The following is a 22,758-nucleotide window of genomic DNA, read 5'->3' on the forward strand; positions in this document are numbered from 1 at the left end:
GATTGATTATTGTGAAATAAAATATATAGTTGTGAAATTGTGATAAACTAATAATAAAATGTTAATTGCTCTCTTAATAAAAATTAATATGATTATGATTGTGAATATTATTATTATTATTATTATTATTATTATTATTATTATTATTATTATTATTATTATTATTATTATTATTATTATGATTATGTTGGTGGGCTTAAAAAAGCACGTCAGGCACGTGGGCTTGAATAAAGCACGCTAGGCATGTGGGCTTTTTAAAGCACGCTAAAAAAAAGAAAAAGTTGGTGGGCTTTTTTTGGGCACAGCCCACGGCACGGCATGAGCACAGCACGAGCGGGCTCGTGCCGTGGGCCGTGCCGGGCTCAATTGAAAAAAATGTAGGCACGGCACGGCCCATTGGCCATAGTTAGTTAAAAATACTTTCATATAAACTTAAACAATTATAACAAACCAACAACTCCATCAATTCTTCAAGCGACACACATATAATCATCAATCATCAAATTCAATATGAATTCCCCTAACACTTGAAACAAGTTTATCCAAGGATCCCATAATCATATTCGAATAAAATACCTTAACTAAATTTTCATAGTATTGCTCCTTAATAACTAAAACATTTTTCCAGCCCATAGCGATGAGAAAATAACTAAGAGATTTGTCACAAATTTTTAAAATTTTCAAATTACGAAGATTAACAAAATAGGGAGCGATAACCGACCTCGACATAAAATTGTCGTGAAGCCGTTTCCAAAGAAGTAGATGCTGAAAGTGGGTTGATATGAACTCCGTATTATCTCCATAATCGTCCTTGCGTCTCTTGGCAACTTGTTTGCTCTTGGATTTTTCACCACCCACCATTGTTGGAACAAAAACAAGCTTAAAGATCCAATTTCGGGTTTACAAAAAATTGAGTGAAATGGATTTGTTTGAGCCAAGAAAATCGATCCTAGAGATGAATGAAGCTAATATATGATGTAGATTGGATAAAAAATGGGCTAAAGGAAGCTTGAAAATGAAGAGAGAGAAACGGGTAGAGTAAGGTTTTTTATTTTGGGTTTTATGTGGAGAGTTGATGAAATAAAGTTTTAAGAACGAAAATTGAAGGAGTGATGAATAAATAATGATTTGGATGATTGATTTTAACAAGAAAATGAGTAAAAGATGAAGAAATTTGAGAGACAAATGGAGAAGTATTGTTCACGCGTGAGAGATGATGATGAAATGATGAAGAACAAGTGAAGAAATGATGATTGGGAAGTGTTTAATGAGAGGTTAAATACATGGGCAATGGTTTTAAAGATTTGATCTTGCCATGAAAAAGAGTGAGAAATGAAGAAATATTAAGTGGAAATGCAGGGGATATGTTCGGCTTTGAGAGAGAATGGAGAGAGGTTGAAGAACACATGAAAAAGAGGGGGAAAATCTCTTAAACCCGTGACCAAGCAGCTAACCGCTTGGGGGCAAGCGGCTAGCCGCTTGCTCTCGAGTTTGAGCAGATTTCAAGCGGCTAGCCGCCTGGTTTCTACTCCTCTGCACCAATTTGCTGTCCGGCTGAAATTTGAGCAATCCGGAGACCATTTCGTGATCCCGAAACATCTCAAGAGCCAATTGTAACACCCCAAAGATTATGATTTGTTAGTAACCTCCTTCTTCACGTGCTCCGCACGTGTTAGATTTGTGATTTTGGGGATGGATTGGTTAGGACCTTCCCATGACGGTTTCTGTGATTTTTATAAAATAAAATACTAATCAGAAAATTATGAAATTAAAACTGGGAATCCTAGACAAATATTTTAACCTACATATAAACTTTCAGAATTTTCCGAGTTCATTTGGTGGTACAAATAATCTTGTGAATCCGATCGCAATGCTAGAATTGCAGTTTTCCAGTGCAGTGGTTTCTATTTCGTAAATACATATAAAATTGAAAACGAAGTCGAATTTAATGAAATAAAATTTTCTCAAGAAGCCCTACATGTCTAGTTTCCAGAAATATAAATTTTATAAGAAAACTCGTTCAGAAAATATAGGTTTAAATTCAAGATACTCACGCTGTCCAGAATTATCCTGTGCTTAATACGTCAAGGATTGATTAACTAAACTCATAATAAAACAAAACCCTAAACAACACCTAAATACATTCTAAATCATGCATTATGATCTATAACCATCTAGAATCGTGCCAATATAAACCCTAGATAGAGTGATTAGAAATCTGTTGAGAATAGGGAGAATAACTTACCCGTCGCTTTGATTCTCTCCTAAACAAATGTTTGAATCCTAGGATTTGGGTAGGAGTGTAAAGAGCAGTAGAGAAGCAGAATAAACGTCGTGGACTTAGGGTTATGGAAGGGGAAAAAGTATGCATTTATAGGGAGTCTTAAGAAACCCTATTTAATAAGAAAAAAATAACCCTTTTTCAAAACTATCTCATAAATAACCTCTATTTATAATTTAGTATCCCTTTCTTAATAAGGGTTATAGGCCACCCATAATTATCAATAAAAGCCCAATTTCCATAATTTAATATTATGGAAATTTGTGGCGTTACAATTTTTTGTGGCGTTACAATTTCTCCCCTCCTAACAAAAATTTCATCCTTGAAATTAAAAGGTTACCTTACGCATGGAAGAGTTAAGGATACTTCTCCAACATTTCTGTTTCTCGCTCCCATGTGGCTTCCGCAATAGAAAGATTCATCCATCGTACCTTCACTAGGGGAATAACTCTATTCCTTAATACTTGTTCGTTTCGATCGACAATCTCAATGGGTTGTTCCTCATACGACATGTCTTCAATTATCTGAATCGGTTGATAGTCTAGCACATGTGAAGGGTCTGCAATGTACTTTCTTAACACAGACACATGAAATACATTGTGAAGCCTAGACAGACTTGGTGGTAAAGCTATGCGATAGGCCACCGGACAAATTCTCTCTAAAATCTCAAACGGTCCAATAAATCTAGGGCTAAGCTTCCCTTTCTTCCCGAACCGAAACACCCCTTTCCATGGCGATACTTTCAAGAAAACAAAATCTCCTTTTTCAAATTCCAACTCACGTCTACGACGATCTGCATAACTCTTCTATCTGCTCTGAGCTGTTTGAAGATGTTCTCTAATCAACTTGATTTTATCAACAGTAATCTGTACTAATTCTGGACCCAAAAGTTTTCTTTCACCAACCTCATCCCAGCAAATTGGGGACCTACACTTTCTTCCATATAATGCCTCAAATGGTGCCATGCCAATACTCGAATGGAAGCTATTGTTATAAGCAAATTCGATCAACGTTAGGTGCTCTTCCCAACCACTACTCAAGTCTAGTACACAAGCTCGAAGCATATCCTCAAGGGTTTGAGTAGTCCTTTCGGATTGTCCATCTGTCTGTGGATGGAAAGTAGTGCTAAATCTCAATTTCGTCCCCAACTCTTTATGTAAGCTAGCCCAAAATCTTGAAGTGAATAGTGGATCCCTATCAGACACTATTAAGACTGGAACTCTATGAAGCCTTACTATCTATTTAATGAATAACTTAGCTAGTTGCCCTACATTGTCTGTACTCTTCTTTGCCACGAAATGAGCCGATTTCGTCAATCGATCGACAATTACCCAAATGCAATCACATCCCCTCCTAGAACGAGGTAATCCAGAGACGAAATCCATTGTTATGTGTTCCCATTTCCACTGAGGAATAGGAAGCGTTTGTAAAGTTCATGCTGGTCTTTGATGTTCGATCTTAACTTGTTGGCAGACTAAACATCGAGACACAAAAGCAGCAATATCTCTCTTCATATTCCTCCACCAAAAACTCTGCTTTAGATCACGATACATCTTAGTACTACCAGGATGCATACTGTAAGATGATTCATGCGCTTCTCTTAAGATTTCTCCCTTCAACTCTTCGTCTGCTGGCACGCATAGCCTTTGCCCCAACCATAATGCATCCCCATTATCAAGTCTAAATCCGGGCTTATGTCCTTTGTTCACATCTTCACGGATTTTATTGAGTTCTATGTCGTTCTTTTGAAAAAATTGAAGGGAAATAGATAAAGTTAAGGATTTGATTTTATTTTAGGAGGGGAGAAATTGTAACGCCACAAAAAATTGTAACGCCACAAATTTCCATAATATTAAATTATGGAAATTGGGCTTTCATTGATAATTATGGGTGGCCTATAACCCTTATTAAGAAAGGGATACTAAATTATAAATAGAGGTTATTTATGAGATAGTTTTGAAAAAAGGTTATTTTTTTCTTATTAAATAGGGTTTCTTAAGACTCCCTATAAATGCATACTTTTTCCCCTTCCATAACCCTAAGTCCACGACGTTTATTCTTCTTCTCTACTGCTCTTTACACTCCTACCCAAATCCTAGGATTCAAACCTTTGTTTAGGAGAGAATCAAAGCGACAGGTAAGTTATTCTCCCTATTCTCAACAGATTTCTAATCACTCTATTTAGGGTTTATCGAAAATATAGGTTTAAATATGTGTCTAGGATTCCCAGTTTTAATTTCATAATTTTCTGATTAGTATTTTATTTTATAAAAATCACAGAACCCGTCATGGTAAGGTCCTAACCAATCCATCCCCAAAATCACAAATCTAACACGTGCGGAGCACGTGAAGAAGGAGGTTACTAACAAATCATAATCTTTACTCATAAGTTTTAAACTGAAATACCTCTAATTCTTATTTTTTTAAAAATCCACAAATTCACACGTCTAATACTAAATAATCTCTCCCGAAGACATAAAAATAATAACAAAAGTCTCAAACTCCAAATTACACGTTCATAATATAAATAACTAAATAGAAACACGAGTCTATTCCTCCTCTTATTCAAATGGCAAACGGAAACGGCAAATTACTACTTCAAAGCTAAGCGCACCTCTCAAAAGAGACTTAATCTGCAAAAAGTAATGACGAGGGACAATTGTAACACCGCAAATCTAACACATGCGGAGCACGTGAAGAAGGAAGTTACTAACAAATCATAATCTTTACTCATAAGTTTCAAACTGAAATACCTCCAATTCTTATTAAAAAAAATCCACAAATTCACACGTCTAATACTAATTTATAAAATGTGTGTAAATTAGTATTAAATTGTATGGAAGAAATTCACAATTCACAATTCTTGTGTCCTTTGTTCACATCTTCACGGATTTTATTGAGTTCTATGTCGTTCTTTTGAAAAAATTGAAAGGAAATAGATAAAGTTAAGATTTTATTTTATTTTAGGAGGGGAGAAATTGTAACGCCACAAAAAATTGTAACGCCATAAATTTCCATAATATTAAATTATTATGAACAAGGGTTATACTTATAATAAAAACATTAATCCTTTAAGTAGTATAAAAACATTTATACTTATAATAATAATATCAAAATACTTATACATATCCAGTATACTAGGAATGAAGTTACTTACCTCGACAAATGAATTTGAATAAACACATCTCTAAGCTTCTAAGAGCCTCAATCACCTTCAATACCTTAAACAAATACAAGATATGACAATTAATAACTTATTCTAAGAATCTGATTTTCTAATTCATACCTGTACAAGTCTGATTCTCAGAATTTTAACTCTTAATCTAAAACTCAGAATGATATAATATTCTATGAAACTATTCTGGACATCCATGAGTACCCCATGTAAAATTTGCAAGAGGATTCGATATCAAAAGCATTTTCAAAACTATTTATTTCTCAACAAATTCGAAATTGTTTTCACATAATCTAAACCAAACAGAACGGGTTTTGTGATTTTTATAAAATAAAGTACTAATCAGAAAATTATGAAATTAAAACTGGGAATATCCCAGACACATATTTTAACCTACATATAAACTTTCAGAATTTTCCGAGTTCATTTGGTGGTACAAATAATCTTGTGAATCCGATCGCAATGCTGGAATCGCAGTTTTCCAATGTAGTGGTTTCTATTTCGAAAATACATATAAAATTGAAAACGAAGTCGAATTTAATGAAATAAAATTTTCTCAAGAAGCCCTACATGTCTAGTTTCCAGAAATATAAATGTTATAAGAAAAATCGTTCAGAAAATATATGTTTAAATTCAAGATACTCATGTTGTCCAGAATTATCCTGTGCTTAATACGTTAAGGATTGATTAACTAAACTCATAATAAAAAAAAAACCCTAAACAACACCTAAATACATTCTAAATCATGCATTATGATCTATAACCATCTAGAATCATGCCAATATAAACCCTAGATAGAGTGATTAGAAATCTGTTGAGAATAGGGAGAATAACTTACCCGTCGCTTTGATTCTCTCCTAAACAAATGTTTGAATCCTAGGATTTGGGTAGGAGTGTAAAGAGCAGTAGAGAAAAAGAATAAACGTCGTGGACTTAGGGTTATGGAAGGGGAAAAAGTATGCATTTATAAGGAGTCTTGAGAAACCCTATTTAATAAGAAAAAAATAACCCTTTTTCAAAACTATCTCATAAATAACCTCTATTTATAATTTAGTATCCCTTTCTTAATAAGAGTTATAGGCCACCCATAATTATCAATGAAAGCCCAATTTCCATAATTTAATATTATGGAAATTTGTGGCGTTACAATTTCTCCCCTCCTAACAAAAATTTCGTCCTCGAAATTAAAAGGTTACCTTACGCATGGAAGAGTATTATTTGTTCACATCTAGAAGCTCTAGTACAATAGATTGTGATGTTTGCAATAAGGAGGTAAGTATATATATATAACATGTTAAATGCAAGGGAAAATGACACCAATACTCTCAAATTTTAAAAATAGATACATCAATGATCAATCCTCTCAAATTTGATCCACAATAGTTGACGCCGCGCATGGTGCTTGTCCATTCTCATTTTGTGAAACTGATCATGCCATCATGCAAACTTTAAAAAATTTAAAATGTTGGATATTCCGAACAAATGAAAGTACTTAACAGTGAGCTCTATGTATCCATTCTGGAATATCAGAAATCTAATAGCACATTTGGACAAGACTGGTGGGGTCTAAGTTTCATTTTCCTAAAATTAATTTGTTTCGGTTCAAATTTCAACAATACTAAAATATTATTACTTTTTCCAACAGTTATAGCCAAGCATGAATTATTGTGACCATGAGCTTTGGAATCTGCGTTTTTGCTACGACCATTTTAGTGATGGGACTCCAGTCTGCTGCGGATGCGTTCGAGTCTTAATAAGTTGACGACTTAAATTTGGGTGCATTTGATTGAAGATGTATGTATGTATATAAAAGACGCATATATACTTTAAAATTTTAAAAAAAGAAAAAAAATGTTTCTATTTTTGACTTCGTATTAAAAGGAAAACATATACAATAAAATTTAAGATTTAAATATTGTTCATATCAAAGTTAATTTTAATAAAAATAAAATTCTCTATTGTGTTTACTTTCTGGAGTGGGAGTGTAGAGTGTGGATTTCTCTCACTCCAGTGTTTACTTATCATTTTTAAGGGGGGAGTGGGATTCCCACTCCCATGGGGGGAGGTGGGAGTGGGAATCCACTTCCCCATCTTCCCTTTTTACCCTCATAATTAAAATAATATTTAATAAAATAAATAATATCATATTTATTAAAAATAATAATTATAAACATATTTATTTTATTAAATTTAATAAAATAAAAATAAATAAATATTATATTTATTTAAATAATATTATTATATTATTTTATAAATTAAATTCATTAAAAATAATATTATTAAACATTAATTTTAATATATATTAATTATTTATTTAATTAATAATAAATATTTTATTCTAAGAAAATATTAATTTTGTACTATATTATCAATAATAATGTTTCATTTGTGTTGCTATTATTAATAATTTTTATTCACATAATTTAAATTTAAATTAATTAAAAAATTATGATTTACATAATTAAGAATATTAATAATTATTATTATTTTAAAAATATAATAAAATATTTATTTTATTTTTTAAATATATTTTTTATTAATTTTTTAATTACAAATTATAATTCTTTAAATAAAAATAAAATTATAATTTAAAACTATTTACTCCTAATCCAAGACAATGTAAACACATAAATTGGATTCTGGTTTCAATTCCATTCTCTCATTCCAATGTAAGTAAACAACCTACTCTCACTCCCACTCCACACTCTCAATCTTAGGATTTCCACTCCTCAAGATTCCCACTCCAATCCAAAATGTAAACGCTACCATAGTGTAGTGATCGAATTTACAATTTTTTTATTTCGGTGATGGTCGAACAATCAGAACTGATTGTTATTCTACATCGATCAAATATACACAACCAATTGAACCTCTTCTAAATAATGTGCTGAGATGTAAAAGGCATGAAAATTGAGGAGCAAGTTCCCGTTTTCTCGGTCACAAGAATTAAGATGAGGAGACATGCAAGTCAAGGCTTGGGGTAACTATTTCAATATATATCAATGATTTTATTCATTTTTTTTCATTATTTTACGTGGAAAGAATTTAAAGTCATTATATTAATTCAATTATGCCAAAATAAAAATCTATTATTGAGGTGTAATACTTTTACAGGTTAACTATATATTTTTTTTCTTTTTTGGTCTTTACCGCATATAAATGATTTATGATTAATGTCGGAGCCAATACTATTCTTTTTTTTTTCTTGTTTAGCATCCTAGTGGATTCTATTCCAAATTAAAGTATTTATTTAAACTGAATTATATATGTATTGACCTCTTACTTTCATTAAAAGAGAAAAAAATGAATTAGTATTTAGAGATTTCGAGCTACTACTTACATATGTTTGTATATATTTTGCTCTAAATGAGGGATATATTTTCGAAATTTACTTAAACCATTATCTACTACTTGTGCAAACAGCCTATTCATCCAAATGCCATAGTATTTGGACTAACTCATGTACTTCCATATGGTAGCGTCGATCTCTGAAGCGTAAGTAACTTTATCAATTTATTTTTTCTTTAATTTCTTGAAAATGGTATACATATGTAGATGTCATCTTATTCAAATGTTTGTAAACGAACTTGAAGTGAAACCATAAAAAACAATGTTATTTGATAACAATCAAATGATGCTTTGGATTAACTTTTCTTGCATATAATAATGCCCCCTCATTTTGTCGGTGACTTTTTTTTAAAAAAATGTTGCGTGGGTTTATCATAGAATTAAATAAAAGGATGATATAAAAAATGAGACAAAGAGAATTTACGTGATTTATCACTTGATTTACGTCCATGAATATAAAAAGAATAATTTTTTATTATTGAATCAAAATTATAACAAAGCATTTTTTTTTGTCTAACTACTTGCTCGTGCCCCCATGCATCAAGTGTTCTTTATTTATAATATAGTTCCAATTTCCTAAGTTATCCACGATTCTTTGTTTTGATTGGCTTTTATTACTTAATTTAGAGTTTCATCCAATATCAGAATCATCTCCATCTAAAATTTAGCTTTATCTAATATTAATACTTATTTTCAGCATTTTCTCTCTTTTTAATTGGGTTTAAGTTTTAGGAGCTTCTAGATTCTTTTACTGGTCTTAGATAATGCTTCCAACTACCTGATCCTAGTTGTTGGATTTAGTAGCTAGGCATTCTTTTAAGCATACTCACCTCCCACAGTTGATTTCTCATGCTATCATGTACCCGAGCTTAATTGACTTTGTAAGCTTCCTACTGAGCTTGCATGCTCCCATTCTCACGTGCTCTTATGCTCATGTGCTCGCATGCTCACATGCTCTTGTTCTCTCATGAAGTTGAGTTTAATTGACTTATTAAGCTTCCTACTGAGCTTGCATCTCTCATGGTCTCATGCTTTCATACTCTAATGCTAGCATACTTATATGCTCTCATGCTTTCATGTAGTTGAGCTTAATTGACTTATTAAGTTTCCTATTGAGCTCTCATGCTCCCATGCTCACTTGCTCTCATAGTCTCATGCTCACATTATTTGACTTGTTACATTTCTTCTTAGAACATTATTTAAATATAAATTTTTTTGTTTATTTTAATTGAATCCGTATTTTAAAAGACGTGGACGATTCTTATTATAAGATAACCGCTAATCTGCATATATATATATAGAATGCAGGATTTTAAAGTGTGGGAAAGTATGAGAAATCTTTAAAATCATGCGGTTTTAAAGTGTTAACTTCATAATGCTTTAAAACCGTGTAATTTTAAAATTTTCTCGTACTTTTTCGCACTTTAAAATTCTGGACCAGAAAACTACTATATATATATATATATATATAGAGAGAGAGAGAGAGAGTATATGTATTGTTAGGAAATTGATGGGTGAAGCAGGGCCACAACTAAAATGAAATTGGAAGAAAAAAAAAAAAGAACAAGCAGAAAGAGGATACCAGGAAATTACGTGGTTCGGTTTTAGCCTACGTCCACAGGCGAAGACAAAAGAAAAATATTTCACTAGTGATACGAGGATTACAAATATTATAATATTTTGGCTCACTACCCAGAACCCCAATACATCCAATCTCTCACTCACTAATTACACAAGAGTATTAAAACTCTTAATCTCTCACACAACTCTTTCTCTTTTACAAAACAGAGAAGAAAAACATAAGTAAAATGGAATAAATAAAATGAGGAGGGAGCCTCTCTATTTATAGCCAAAGTTTTGGCCATTATTTATTATTATTTTTTTCTCACCATCATTATCTTCTTCAAACTTCTTCCTTCTTTTTTCTCCTTCAAACATTTACAGCTTCTAGATTGCGGCTCCTTCTTCTCCCTTCTTCTTTTGTTTTCTTTGATTCAAAGAATGCAGCAACAGCCGCATTCTTCTTCAATAATGGCAGACACCACCTTCTAGAAAAGGTGGTGCTTGGCTGTCATTTTTCCACATGTATATATATACATAAAATTCTTCACTAAGGGGAAGACACACACACACACAAGCTCTTCACTAAGGGGAAGACAAGTTATTTTGGAGGAAAAGGATTATCAAGTAACTGGACGCAAAGCGCGAAAACAATGGCTCTATATGGTTTGCCCATGTACATACTATATCCATCTTAACTTTACTAATTTAACCTTAACTAAGTTTTTTTGAAGTGTATAATTGTCATCGTACAGACAATTAACTAATTGAATGTTTGTAAAACGTACTCGATATTTCATTATTTTAATTTTTGAGAATCAAACTTACAGGTGCATGACTGGCGGGGTTTTGGCTCATGAAATGATGCATGCATGGTTTGGAATTCAAGGTCAGACTTAATAATATTATTATTAACTTCATAGCAACTAGGGGTTTAACTAATATGACATAGAAACCATATAGGATAGAATAAATTAGGAATTCTAGATTTTGAGTCAATTTATTATTTTATTAGGATTTATTTTATTTTAATAAGCTTATTTGAGTCATATTTGTAACTTTAGTTTAATTAGGATTTTAGATTATTTCTTTCATTTGAGAAGTATTGGGATGAAGTTAGCTATGAATATATGTAGGCTTGTTATTAATAGTTTATTGTAACACTTTTGAGCTTTTCATCAAGAAATATCTTAGATTATTCTCTTTGAGTTTATCTTTTTCATTAATTCGACGTTTTCTCTCTTTGAGAACTATTATTTCTTGAGTTTCAAGAACGTTTAATAGAAAGATATCCAATGTCGGTTCTAGACAAGTAGCATCAGGGCCTTTCTCTATGTCAAGCTGCGCTTTCGTGATCATCAACTACCCTACATACACAAATCCTTCCTCTGTCATCCATTAAATCCACCGATTCCACCAATTCCTATATGCCTCCTACATCATAATGAAATGATGCATGCATGGTTTGGAATTTAAGGTCAGCCTTAATAATATTATTATTCGCTTCATAGCAGCAAGGGTTTAAGCTAATGAAAAAATGATGCATGCATGTTTTGGAATTCAAGATTAGCCTTAAAAATATTATTATTAGCTTCATAGCAACTAGGGGTTTATCTAACGAAATGATGCATTCATGGTTTGGAATAATTCAAGGTCTACCTATTAGCATCATAGCAACTAGAGTTTAACCTAATGAAAAAATTATGCATGCAGGTTTTGGAATTCAAGGTTAGCCTTAAAAATATTATTATTAGCTTCATAGCAACTAGGGTTTAAGCTAATGAAAAAATGATGCGTGCTAATTCAATAGTATTATTATTGGCTTCATAGCAACTAGGGTTTAAGCTAATGAAAGATGCGTGCATGGTTTGGAATTCAAAGTTAGCCTTAAAAATATTATTAGTTTCATAGCAACTAGGGGTTTATCTAACGAAATGGTGCATTCATGGTTTGGAATAATTGAAGGTCAGCCTTAATAATATTATTATTAGCTTCATAGCAACTAGGGTTTAAGCTAATGAAAAAATGATGCATGCATGGTTTGGAATTCAAGGTTAGCCTTAAAAATATTATTATTAGCTTCCTAGGGTTTAAGCTAATGAAATGATGCATGCATGGTTTGGAAGTCAAGGTCAGCCTTATAATTATTATTAACATTTATTAGCTTAGTAACAATTAAATTCGATTCCTCTCTATCATTACTTGCCCCGACTCTTTCTCTCTCAATCTGTGAATCTCTCATCATGTCGACGACTCTGCAATTCTGCCGTCTATGCACGCGAACTGACACAGCTTCGCGCCATAATAATCGCGCCAGAGTGCTGGCTCTCCGGCGCCGGCAGCCTGTGAACGTCAGAAGCTCCGGTCAAGAATTGCCGAGCTCGGCGGTGGCTGTTGGTGCCGAATTTGACGCGAAACAATTTCGTCATAACCTGATGAGAAGTGATAAGTATAATCGGAGAGGATTTGGCCACAAAGAAGAGACTACGGAGCTCATGAATCAACAGTACTCAAGTAAGATTTTCATTTTTTTCTGTTTAAATCAATTTTTTTACTGGATTTTCTTTTGTTTATTCAGTAGGAAATGAAATTGTTGTTACTTAAATTTCTTTATTTTAGCTAATTATTCAGCTTAGTTTAAATGGATAGATTCAGGAATAAAAATAAAAATAAAAAATCAAAGAAATTTGTGTGATTTTTACTTCCTCTGCTTGCTATTCAATGACCTTTTTTTTTTGGTTTTTACCATTTCATTTAAGAAAGCTGGATCAATCAATGATTTATCTTTTGTTGGACTCATCATCAGTTTGTGAATAACAAATGTTTAGAGAGATTTGGTGAAATCAAGTGTTTCTATTTGGCGTTGGTGTTATTGTGGTGATGATTATTTTATTGATTTCATTGAAAATTCTTTCAGGTGATATTATAAAGAAATTGAAGGACAATGGATACGAGTGTACGTGGGGAAATGCTACGGTGAAGCTGGCCGAAGCATATGGCTTTTGCTGGGGAGTTGAGCGTGCTGTGCAGATTGCTTATGAAGCAAGAAAACAGTTTCCCGATGAGAAGATCTGGATCACCAGTGAAATCCTTCACAGTCCACCCATCAATAAGGTCTTTAAAAAACAAAACCAATACTTCTTTTATAATATTTTTAATTTAAATATTTTTGCGCCCTGCTGTTTGTTAAGTTGATCATTTACTCATTTTCATGGTTATGGATTGTAAAGAGTAGATCTGTATTGATGAAACTGTTACGCTCTTTGTTTCAATCATGATTTGATTCTTTCATTACTATATCCTACTAAAATGATTACTGAGGCTCTTAAGTCATACATGGCAGCGGTTGGAGGAGATGGAAGTTAAAAATATACCTGTTGAGGAAGGAAAGAAGCAATTTGATGTGGTAAATAAGGGTGATGTTGTGGTTTTGCCTGCATTTGGGGCTGCAGTTGAAGAAATGGTGACTCTGAATGACAAGAATGTACAGATCGTTGATACAACTTGCCCTTGGGTGTCGAAGGTACCTTTAGCTGAGACAGATCAGCTGTTATTATAATTATTCATTTGCCTGATTATATCTTCAATCCCTCTTCATGTTACATATTGTATATAAGTTTAAAATTTTTGTGAAGGTCTGGACTACTGTTGAGAAGCACAAGAAGGGAGACTATACTTCAATTATTCACGGTAAATATTCTCATGAGGAAACTGTAGCAACTGCATCTTTTGCAGGAAAGTATATCATAGTCAAGGATATGAAAGAGGTATGTTCGGAAGGTGGATTATATTATATTTTCTGGAGAATCTGTAGAGCACTATTAGGAGATATTCATTAGAATGTTTTTTTCTTTTCAATTGTTATTATTTAATCCAGGCTGAGTACGTGTGTGATTACATTCTTGGGGGTGAACTTAATGGATCTAGCTCAACAAAAGAAGCATTCCTTGAGGTATGAGTTTTGTCGCTTACTTGACCGTGAATGTTGACAATTTTTGGCGAGTTTTGCAGATATTGATATAGTTATTTGCTTGCCTACAGAAATTCAAGAAATCTGTTTCAAAAGGGTTTGATCCAGACATTGACCTGGTAAAAGTTGGCATTGCAAACCAAACTACAATGATCAAGGGTGAAACAGAAGAGATTGGTTAGTTGCACTAATGCTGATGTCAACCCATCTGTTTCCAAGAAAGTTTTGGCTTCTGATATTTGAGCAATTTTTCATTGTTACAGGAAAATTAGTGGAGAAGACCATGATGCGTAAATTTGGAGTTGAAAATGTCAATGAACACTTCATAAGCTTCAACACAATTTGTCATGCTGCACAAGTAATTTCTTCTCCGTCATGGTTTTTCCCTTTCAGATTTTTATAATTTTGTGTCATAGATCTTCCTGTCCACTGCATGTCTTTTAACGCACTTAATAAAACCCAGAATGTTCAACTTCGATATGCTAAACCTAACAACGTAGTTGACAGTTTGTTTTCAATGACCGAACTGCTCCGCCAGCAATACTCAGCCGCTAGTTAATCTGCAAGTTGTGTACCATTCTGTTGTGTTCAGTAAAATTTAAGCTAATGATTTTGGTCTCAATTTTTGCAGGAGCGACAAGATGCAGTGTATAAGTTGGTTGAGGAAAAGATCGATCTTATTTTGGTTGTTGGTGGGTGGAACTCGAGCAATACATCAAGCCTTCAAGTGATTGCAGAAGACCGTGGAATTCCCTCATACTGGATCGACAGTGAGAAGAGGATAGGTCCCGGAAACAAAATGGCATATAAATTGATGGTACGTATTGAATTTTACTTGCATCAACAGAGTAATTTTTAAGTTTCAAAATTTCGTTATTAATTATCTGTGTTTGTTATCCCGTATGTAGCATGGCGAGCTGGTGGAGAAAGAAAATTGGCTGCCGAAAGGACAGATCACAATCGGGGTGACAGCCGGTGCCTCCACCCCAGATAAGGTAATTTCTTACGCAGGAAATTTCTAAATAGATTCTTGCTTACCTTGACCTTATTTTCTCATTCTTGTATTCCTAATTTACCATGCCACAGCTAATTACATCATTTTCGTAAGCTGACTGTAAATTTTAAAGCTGTTTAACTTAAAGATTGTTATAATTTTCCTCCCTGTGTCTTATCCAGGCTATTGAAGGTGTCCTTAAAAAGGTATTCGAGATCAAGCGTGAAGAAGCCTTGCAATTACCGTAAACTGAGGTCCAAACATACATATTATCAATAAATTTCAATGTGATTGTATAACTAGATATTGTAAAATAAACACAGCCTCTGCTACGTCTTTCCTTAGTGCCCATGTCGTGAGAGCATGAGTTGACTCCCATGCAAGCCATGCATGACACATGCATGTGCAGTTTCACGTGTGGATATTATGAAGATGAGTGCTGGAGCCGTGATCTTGGGATAACCTTATCACAAAAGTTGCTTTTGATTATCTTTCTCTTACGAAATATTAGCTAAGTTGTTATTTTATATTTGTTTTATTGATTTCAGCCGTGATTGTGGGTTGAAAATCAAAGTCTTGTTATTATAAATAAGCTCCTGAATATGAATAAAGGCATCGAGAATTCAAACTACAATTATTTGGTTATTTCTCACCATAAGCAGAAAAATATCACTAGCATTACTCGTAATCGTTATTAATAAAAATAATGATAACAATAATTAATAATAACTAAAATAATAAAAATTATTATTATTATTATTGACATTTAAAATAATAAAATTAATTGTGATTTGAACGAGTATAATTTGGGAAATATGAAAAAATTATAAGGATACAAAAGTAAACATATGTTTCATTACCATTCTCTCATTTTCATTCCCAACCCCCCATGGGAATGGAATTCACATTCCTTATTTCCAAATTGTATGAGACTCACACATTTTATTCCCATTCACAAATTACATTTTACCAAGTAAACATGGATTTCATTCATATTCCTTCATTCTCATTCCCTAAATCTTCAAGTAAACACACCATAAGTTCTTTGGGACTATATACTTTGATTAACAAAAGTAATCCAATTTTAAATTTATATTTTAAAATGTTGCCCGTTTTAGGAGTGTATACATTATTAAATATTATTATTATTAAATAAACATATATTTCATGTGTTTATGAAAAGATGGTGGGTAGAAATTGATCTGGGACATGCAATGACAGGTACCTGTAGTTGGTATTATTAACAGCTTGCTAATATGTCGAATTCAAATTTGGTAAGCTGCATTAAGTTTATGACAAACAGTGAATTCGAGTCAGCATTTGAAATTGGTTGGTTATTTCCTTTTCAGGACAACATTGCTGGATACATTGCTTTACAAAGCTGCATCCACATCTCATTGAAAACTTAACGATGAAGAATAAAAAATTTTAAAAACAAAAGTTTTTTCAACAGAGAATGAGAGATAGCTGTAGCACCTTTTTTTTTAAGTCTTTGCCAGCTATTACTTGATTCATTGTAACATCATAGTGGAATTGCCTCTATGAAATTGTAACTCAAGTTGATGATGAGGGAATAATTGTGTTAAGAATGAAGCAAAAAGAGAAATGTAATCATAAAGAATGGTATAGTATTCTATTAATCTTTCAGTCTTGAATTTCAAAGTATAATGTATAGTCAGTACAATATTTGATGAATAATAAAACTAGAAATAAAGAGTACAAAACATATAATCTCAAACAATATGAATTTGAACCCAGAACAAACATTTTATGCTTACAAGTATAGTTTCAACTCCCGTGTCATACAGTTGATTCTGCTGATGAATTAAGTTGCGTTGGCATTGCTTCTTGCCTGTTTGTCAAGGTGGACAAAATCTTGGTTTGATGTCAATATCTGAACTAAGAGCTTTTCCATTATGTTGAACAAGTATTGCCTTGGAAAACTAGCCACTGATGCCATCAGATTGCTTGGACAGAGATGATTCGACTAGTTCTGGAACCCGATCAAGCAAACGATTCATATCGTCTGGAAATTCAGCCTTGGCTCGGTTAGTCTTTCCTCCGATAATCACTGAAGTTCCATCTTGTAAGGCCCATATCTTTAGATTGACAAGAGATGACAACAAATGAACATTAAATATCACGTAATGCATCAGAATCACGGTGCAAATAACATTTGATAGTAACATCATTAGAAGCTATCATTTGAAAACCTTGTGTTCTATAGAGTGCAAATTCTGGACAATTGACATGTTAGTCATACATTAGAACTATTGTGAAGTTGGTCATTTGATTACCCATGGTTATTGTTATTTCAAATTATGTCATATTGTCTCAAATCCTATACTACTGGATGCACAAATAAGAACGAAATTAGTGAATTGTATAGCACAAGGCATTGTAGTATAGACAAGAAAAATGGCTTGTGCTCTTGTGCTATAAAACCAATAGTGAATTATAATTCCAAAAATTGCAACTTCACCTGTGTATGAGATAAGAAACTGATGCACGTTGTGAGCATTAGAGCACCAAAACCAGCATACACGATTGGCACTCCAGGGTCAGTCTGTAAGTAATTAACATGCATTAATTCTAATGTACTTAATTTATAAAACAGATACCCATTACAAATTGATCTGTATGCATTAAATCAAAGTTACCTTCAGGTCAAGACCAGTACTCCCGATAGCATCAACAATAACAATTTTTGTTCCATCAATGTCAATTGGAAGCTTAGAGTTAGGTCGTCTGACTCCTGTGAATTTCCCTTCTTGATCATATATGACTATTGATTGCAGATCACGAGCAAGCATTGATCTAAAATTTAACAAGATGGAAGAACAAACTAAGCGCTTACTGAACCTCAAAAGAAAAGTAAGTACTGAATTCTTGCCTAAAATGTAAGTGTTAAAGAAATACATACATTCCCTTGACATTAGGAGAATTAACATCTCCAAGAGGTAAGAAAGTCCCAAACAGCTTTTTGTCTCCATTGACTTTTAGAGGTGCCATTGCCAAATTGAAAGGTCCTTCATCATTCTTAAGAACCTGCAGTGCCGAAAAACTCCAATCTGTCTGATATATTGTGATCCCGCCATACCTTAAAGGGTCATTTACACTAATTGTTTTCCTCATCACCTCCTTCCCTCCAATGTCAAATAGAGAAAGATCACTATGAAACTGCTTCACCTGTGAACCAGAAGAAAAACTTAAAATGAAAAGTGAAACATCACATTAGAACCAAAGAATTTTTGGAGTTTCACAAGAAAGATCAGACAAAGCTTATAATGCATGATACCTAGAACTCCTTATAAAGTTCCCCTTCCTTTATGCTAGTTACTAGACAAGAAAATTGAAACTCACCTCTCCACTATCATAGTAATCCATGTAGAATTTATTGACATGAACCTCAGTGCTGAAAGCATCAGTAGAAGTAGAAAGAAATCCATTTGGGCCTAACACGTCACCCACAACAAAATTCAGCCCTTGTGGGACTGTAACTGAACCTCTGAAGCTCCCAGTTGCACTAAGAGTTCCACCTGCCATTATCAGCAGCATTGCCAAATGTACTCCAATAGGGGCAAACCGACCAACCAGTCCTTTAAAGGCATACAAAGACGGTCCTTTCAAGAATACCTGCATTCACTAAAGACAAGCATAATAAGCAGGAAATCTTACATATAAGGTAGCAATGTACGAGAAACAAAAATGATATAAGTAATGACTGAGAAAAAAAAAATTACAGTAAATGCTCTATGCATTCAAGTGAGACATTGGGATCTATAGTGAATGATATAATTGATTTTCGTTACATTCATGAATGATCTGTCATGATGACTGCTGGCATTTAAAATAAGACTGTCAGTACCTTCTGATGACTCAAATACTATTTAATCTCGAAGGAAATTAGACTTCACAAGTAATAACAAGTGAAATCTGAATTCCATGAGTATCAATGAATAACGCTGTTAAAAGAGCAAGTCTACCCAGAAAAAGAAGATCAAATATTATTTCTGTACTGAATCGGTCTATACATGTAAAGTTTGGAAACCAAGATAATTTTAAGTTTCAACAAATAAAGAACAGATGAAAGAAAACAAAGTAAGAAAGGATGCAAAATGATTACCTCATATCCCGCACCCATCAGAATAACACCCAAATCTTGAATAGATGCCCTTGGAAGAGTATCTGAAAATTCCTGCTTCCGGATTGCCTCGGCAGAATGTAAAAAACTCCATCTGCATTAATTATAGAGTTGTGTTAACAGAAAGTTACTCCAAATGATTTCCAATTGAGCAAAGGATTTTGGTAGAAATAGCCAGACCTTCTTGCAACCTTAACCAGGGGGATCTGGGTTGTGTAAGTGCAGGCCATGAGTGATAATCCCATCATAACCAGCAGTCCAAGGAAAATGGGAGACGAGAACATATGATCAAACCCAAGCGTGAGAATCCATCTCCAAGTGAAGAATCCAAACACAGGATTATCTTCAGGGTACTTCTGGAAGTAGAAATCCGGCGCCTCACCTTGCTCAATCGCAGTACCTACAGAACCATTGTGCACAGGGCAAGGCAATTTCCAATAACAAAGGCTCAGGATACAGTGTCAACAAGTACAAAGCCTCCAAAGAAGCCATGTTTAAAGAGGCATCCATTGCTAAGAATTAAGTTAAATCTCTATTGGTAAAAATAGAGTTTTTCAGAACACGGTGCCTTTCTAATGCACTCTTTTACAGAAAACATATTAATGTTACATGAATTCATTTGTAAATTCACTAATTTGATCGATTTGATTTGTTGAATTGGCTTTTAAACTGCAAACAAGGACAGGTGGCAGTTCAGGAAATCAATAAATGATCTGGGGCCTCTTAATTTAGTGGCTGCCCCAACTTTCTTCGTAAATGGACATGCTTAATCAACCTTCAAGTCCTATGTTAATTCCAGAGCATATCATAATATTCCTTTAGCAAACAATTTAGAAATTACCCACCATAATTATCTGATGCATAGACTCCACCTTATAGAGGCAACATACACCAAAATAACGTAAATAATAATAGCAGTTTTAAGACCAAAACAAAGACAATAATTCTACTTTAATCCACTACAACAATAAAAACCCAATTCACAATATCACAACCAGAAAACTATAAGCAGATATGAGTAAAGAGTAAAGCAAGAATAAAAGGCAACATACCAAGGGCCATGAGGGCAGCAATAGCAGCCATTTCTCCAATAGCCAAAGGCAAATTAGACAAAGCAGCCAATACCCTTCTAGGCAACCTCTTAACCAACCCAATAACTCCACTCTTACTCTCTACCTCCCCTGAGACTTCATCATTTTTCAACGACGGCGGCGATGAATCCGAAAAAACAATCTTCTTGGATACGTTATCCTTCTTCTTTTTGACATCTTGGGAGGTTCTTAGCTTGCAAGAAATTGTGGAAGAGAGAGTAATGCATCTGTTGAAGAGAGTGTGGAGTTGGGGATTGAATGTAGAGTGAAGAAGGGGAGCTTTGAGAATGTGAGTTCTGGTGGGAAGTGTCGGAGGTTTCAGAGTTCCCATTAACGGTGATTTTGGGACTGCTCTCAGTGCTCTGTTTCAGATTGCAGTAGCAGTTAGCGTCTAATAACGACCATTGCTGTTAGTTTATCCCTTAGAGGCAGATATTTTGTTGAGGTGGCTTTATGAGTAGATAAAGTAACCAATAAAAGCTAGCCGTCTCAGTGTCAAAAAATATTAGTTAAAGAGTCTTCAATTACTAATAAAGACAGAATGGCACTTTTACCCTTATCATCATTTTTTATCACCTAAATCTTTTATAAATTTTTAATACCTCAATTTCTTCCTAACATTTATAGAAAAAACACTTTATTCAAAGTATTAGGATCCTCTCCTAATTTGAGTCCTACTGAATTTTTAAAATTTTTTTGTCATATATCTTTTAGTGATAGTGTATGAATAAAATTTTATTTTTTTATTTTTTTATTAATTACCAATCAATAATTAAATTATTTATTTAAGATATGATCAGATCATGAGAGAATCGTAATCTTTATTCGGAAGGTATTTACCATGCGACAATTTACTATTTTTTCGCAAACCTTTTAACGTCAAAGAAGAAAAGAATAATTAAAACTTTTGTAAGGATCCATGCGGTAAAAAAATTGCTACTAGGGATGAATGTGTCAATCTATCTTATTAAAATAAAAAAATTATTGAGAACGACATGTCGTGATATTTGCAAAAGATCAATTCCCCATTTTCCCTCCTGAAAGCCTCTTTATCGTCTATGATAACTAACTAAATCACGACCTCACAAACAGCTTCACTTGCAGTTAGTTGACACAAAAGCTATGCTACACTCTCTTCACCTCCCGGTTGTTTCTTCCTACTCTTTAGACAAATCCTCAAATCCCCCATCATTCTCTTCCTCTCAAAACCCTCCTCTTTACCTCAAATTCAAAACCTCTCACCGCGAGAATCTCCGGTACCTCAGAGCCGTTGGCGTCATTGATCCCAGCACAAATCCTCACAAGCTTCCTTCACCGGAGGTTGTGTCAAAAATCTTATCAACCTTAGACTTCTTCAAGTCAAAGGGCCTCACCGACGGCGACTTCTCCCGACTTGCCTATCTATGCCCTCAGTTTTTCTCCATCAACTTTGACCCTTCTGAGATTGAACCCGTTTTCGACTTCTTGATCACGGACTTGCAAGCTTCGGTTGAAGAAAGACGCGGTCTGATCATTGGTTGTCCTCAGATGCTTTCCTCAAATGTCGAATACTGTCTCAAGCCAACACTCGATTACCTCACGAAGCTTGGGGTGAAGAAACTGAACGTGCCCAGTACGTTAAATGCCCGTCTTCTGAACGCAAGAGTTGAGAGATTACGCGAGACGTTAAGGTTCTTGGGGAGCATAGGGCTGAATCGTCGAGAGGCGGCGGAATTTTGTGCCAGGATGCCGGCGATCTTTGGGTACAACATTGAACATCATCTGAAGATCAAGTTTGAGTTTCTGGCGGTGGAAATGGAGAGGAGCTTGGAGGAGCTGAGGGAGTTTCCTCAGTACTTTGGATTTAGTCTGGGTAAAAGAATTGCACCCAGGCATTGGCATTTGAAGCAGAGAAATGTTCGCATTAAGTTGAATAAAATGTTGCTGTGGAGCGACAACAGATTCTATACAAAGTGGAAATAATATCTGTTTTCAACTTATTGTTTTTATTCTAACGACCATTTGCTTATGTACACAAGTTTTACATACCAGAAGAAGAAAAAATGTGTGGGTGTAAAGAAAAAGAAGACGCAGTAGTTGCACATTAATTTGTATTTTATATTCCTGAAGTGAACTTCTGATGGTTTTTGAGGACCCGTTTGCTGTTATTTTCCTTCACCTAAGAAGGCACATTTGGTACAATTGAAAAATCCTAG

At 33.9% G+C, this 22,758-nt stretch overlaps 3 protein-coding genes across 3 annotated transcripts; 2 read left to right on the top strand and 1 right to left on the bottom strand.

The window, feature by feature from the left end:
- The first annotated feature begins 12,460 nt into the window (after positions 1-12,460).
- On the top strand, positions 12,461-15,614 carry LOC18034359 (4-hydroxy-3-methylbut-2-enyl diphosphate reductase, chloroplastic). Its single transcript, XM_006423128.2, has 10 exons — positions 12,461-12,878; positions 13,282-13,478; positions 13,708-13,887; positions 14,000-14,131; positions 14,242-14,316; positions 14,406-14,511; positions 14,598-14,692; positions 14,966-15,151; positions 15,243-15,329; positions 15,511-15,614. Exons 1-10 carry the CDS (start codon positions 12,608-12,610, stop codon positions 15,574-15,576), a joined length of 1,395 nt encoding a protein of 464 aa, XP_006423191.1. The 5' UTR covers positions 12,461-12,607; the 3' UTR covers positions 15,577-15,614.
- Positions 15,615-16,936: 1,322 nt separating this feature from the next.
- On the bottom strand, positions 16,937-21,002 carry LOC18034639 (cytochrome c biogenesis protein CCS1, chloroplastic). The gene is made up of 8 exons (XM_006423130.2): positions 20,525-21,002; positions 19,653-19,872; positions 19,455-19,566; positions 18,692-18,964; positions 18,252-18,517; positions 17,989-18,145; positions 17,811-17,894; positions 16,937-17,427 (listed from the first exon to the last, which is right to left on the bottom strand). The coding sequence occupies exons 1-8, from the start codon at positions 20,892-20,894 to the stop codon at positions 17,272-17,274; spliced, it is 1,638 nt and encodes a 545-aa protein (XP_006423193.1). The 5' UTR covers positions 20,895-21,002; the 3' UTR covers positions 16,937-17,271.
- A 636-nt stretch (positions 21,003-21,638) lies between these two features.
- LOC18035366 (transcription termination factor MTEF1, chloroplastic) lies at positions 21,639-22,555 on the top strand. The gene has a single exon (XM_006423131.2). It carries the CDS (start codon positions 21,686-21,688, stop codon positions 22,523-22,525), a length of 840 nt encoding a protein of 279 aa, XP_006423194.1. The 5' UTR covers positions 21,639-21,685; the 3' UTR covers positions 22,526-22,555.
- The last annotated feature ends 203 nt before the right edge of the window (positions 22,556-22,758 follow it).

Source organism: Citrus clementina, unplaced genomic scaffold (genome assembly GCF_000493195.1).
Source record: "Citrus clementina cultivar Clemenules unplaced genomic scaffold, Citrus_clementina_v1.0 scaffold_8, whole genome shotgun sequence".
NCBI classification, from domain to species: domain Eukaryota; kingdom Viridiplantae; phylum Streptophyta; class Magnoliopsida; order Sapindales; family Rutaceae; genus Citrus; species Citrus x clementina.